The sequence below is a fragment of the Branchiostoma floridae genome, chromosome 14 (assembly GCF_000003815.2).
Source record: "Branchiostoma floridae strain S238N-H82 chromosome 14, Bfl_VNyyK, whole genome shotgun sequence".
Taxonomy (NCBI): Eukaryota; Metazoa; Chordata; class Leptocardii; order Amphioxiformes; family Branchiostomatidae; genus Branchiostoma; species Branchiostoma floridae.
Window position 1 is genome coordinate 18,558,208 of NC_049992.1, and position 2,576 is coordinate 18,560,783.

The 2,576-nt window shown below is 38.6% G+C and overlaps 1 protein-coding gene across 1 annotated transcript in view; it reads right to left on the reverse strand.

Moving 5' to 3' along the window:
* Positions 1-524: 524 nt before the first annotated feature.
* The window catches only part of LOC118430203 (snaclec bothrojaracin subunit beta-like), a 3,286-nt gene continuing 1,234 nt past the window's right edge, over positions 525-2,576 (reverse strand). Inside the window, exons 4-5 of the mRNA XM_035840913.1 lie at positions 2,045-2,284; positions 525-568 (exon numbers count right to left, since the gene is read on the reverse strand). Coding sequence (XP_035696806.1) covers positions 525-568; positions 2,045-2,284 — 284 coding nt within the window. The remainder of the gene's footprint in view (positions 569-2,044; positions 2,285-2,576) is intronic.

Here is a 2,576-nt window from a genome sequence, read left to right on the forward strand (position 1 = left end):
GGAGAACGCAATCTATCCTTCTTCATAACCACCAAACAATACATATATTACTATGATATATTAGCGTTTAAAGTGGTCTATTCCCTTTCTATGTTAGCAGTTAGTATAAATACTTTCTTATCTACAATTGTGCAAATAGTAGGGGCCAGTAGTGTCAGAGGACTTCCAAGCACACAAAGCTACCTTCCTCTACAGCTGCACATACAAAAATGCTCCCACGTGACGAAAGCCTAGACCGGAAAAATATCACCTCAGAGATCTCGATGTTTGCACACACATGCAGCCTATGTGCAAGTTGATAATGTTTAATTGACTACATATTGGCAGTCTTTATATCATTAATGAAGCTATGTGTTGGCTGTCAATCAAAGTTGATGGACGGTTTATCTTCTTGTGATAGGGCTAATGATAATTGTTAGATTTAATGCCCCCTAGTACCATTTTTAGTAACTAAAGTTTTTTTGCATAATTAGGCCAAGTCATAGGTTTCGAACCAAGGACCGCAAGACTCTAGGCAAAACGCCTTACTGATTGCGCCACACGATGTCATCATTGTACCGTTCACAGCCTAGACAAATTTCAAGAAACTTCAATGACTTTAATTTGATCTAAAGCTAATATCAAAGAATCAAAACTAACTTCAATCTAGTATATCTAAATTCCTGGTTTCTTTTGAAGCATAACAATAACAAGTTGTATACCAGTAGATGTACCATGCTGTCAATAAAAGATATTACTTTGTTTTCTAATTGTCTGGCCACCAGAGCATCAGGGGTTACCAAAAACAACAGCCATCCAAAAAAACGTGAAGATAACAGTTCAGGAAAGTTCAAGATAACGTCAATGACTCAAGTGCAAAGAAGTACATCGTAGCACAAATTATTTATTGTTTTTTGAGTAAGTGTTTTCACTGATTATAGGTTATATTATTGACTATTTGGCTACTTCGATCAGCTTGATCTTAAATATGACTTGAAAATAGATTTAAATTGTTTTTGGAATTCATATTTTTTTGGTAAAATAACACAGCTACAGTCCATAAAATACAATCGATTACGGCAAGTCATTCGATTAAGTATCATGTTGGCTACGTGCATTAAGAGTGTCAAACGTCTTGGTTCTTCTTAATCCGAAATGTTTCTTACATAATTTTGTTAATTTCATTAACGATATGTTGTATTTTCTTATATGAGAGACATATTCACTGTGCTATGTAAAAGCTATACTGGATTGCTTCTGGTACAATTCGAAAGTTTCATTCTCTTCCTATTTTGTTCACCAAACAACTAAGACAACTGAAATTACTTTAATGGAAGCTAAGATTATATATATGACTGAATTTTGCTGGTACATCCTTGTCATAAGATACACTCAATTCTTTGCCTCTGGCAGCAAGACTCAGAGCATCACATTTTTCTCATTTTAAATAGACATAAAACATCGTATGCTTAAGTGTTAATGTTTGTGACTGCTAGGAATTTCCTTACAGTGCGTGGCTACTCATTGGCCATTGCTTTCTTAAAGCTAGGTTGTCAGCTTTACATGATAATCTTAATTCTTACTACTATACTCTCGACAAAACTTTACCTCTCAGAATTAAAGCTTTGTCCTCCACTAAGCTCTTTGCTTTAGTCGAAGATTGTTCACATAACTTTGATCTTCTAAATCTTTTACTGCTGGTCTCAGAACTGTTTAGCATCGGTGGTGAGAGCTTGGTCTGTCGCTTAGGTACGTCCTACAAAGAAATAATGTTAGCATCAATGTGGTGTCTTGAAAAAAACACGTTTTGTCATTCGAGACTACCTGGTTCAAAAGTTCAAATGATGATCGTTTGGAATGATGGTGAGAAATGGATATTTATGTAAATTACCTGGAGCGACTTGGCATATGAAGGGACGTGGGATATTGCAGTCCTTGTCATTCCACTTATTTTTCCACTTCCTGTTGTCAAAGGTCTGATGGACATAGACAACGCAGTTCTCCTTGCCAAGATAGTTATCAGGTTGGCCCGGAGCCCATGAGTGGTAGTTACCGAGGGCAGTACCATCGATCCACTGGAAGATTCCTTCCTCACCCTCATCGTTCAGGCCAAACCAGAACCTGGACCTGCGGTCGACGGAGTTCTTGAGAGAGATCAGGAAGGCGTTGGTAACAGCATCTCTGGGCATGGCAAGGGTGCCGCCAGCTTTACGGCAATGCAGGACCGAGTGTTCGAACTTGACGTGGATGTTGAACGCCTTGTAGCAGGTCCCACGCCACTCTCTAAATCCCTTGGGACAAGATGCTGAAAAATACGCTTATTCTCGGACCAATAGACAATGGTATTTCGTGTGTGCTTACGTGTGTGTTTCATCTTCACACCACATGATCAAAGTGGTAAGGGTAAGTAATAAAAAACGTGAGCCAATAAAACACTACACAGTGAAAAATTAACTTCTTAAATTCTAAAATATTTCAGTTGTACTCAAAGCATAGATTTGTGGTCTTACTTTCAGTTGGGTCTGACGTACCTGGCAGCCCAACGGGACCCATCAAACCCCGAGGCCCAGCTTGTCCTTGTGGTCCAGCCATTCCCA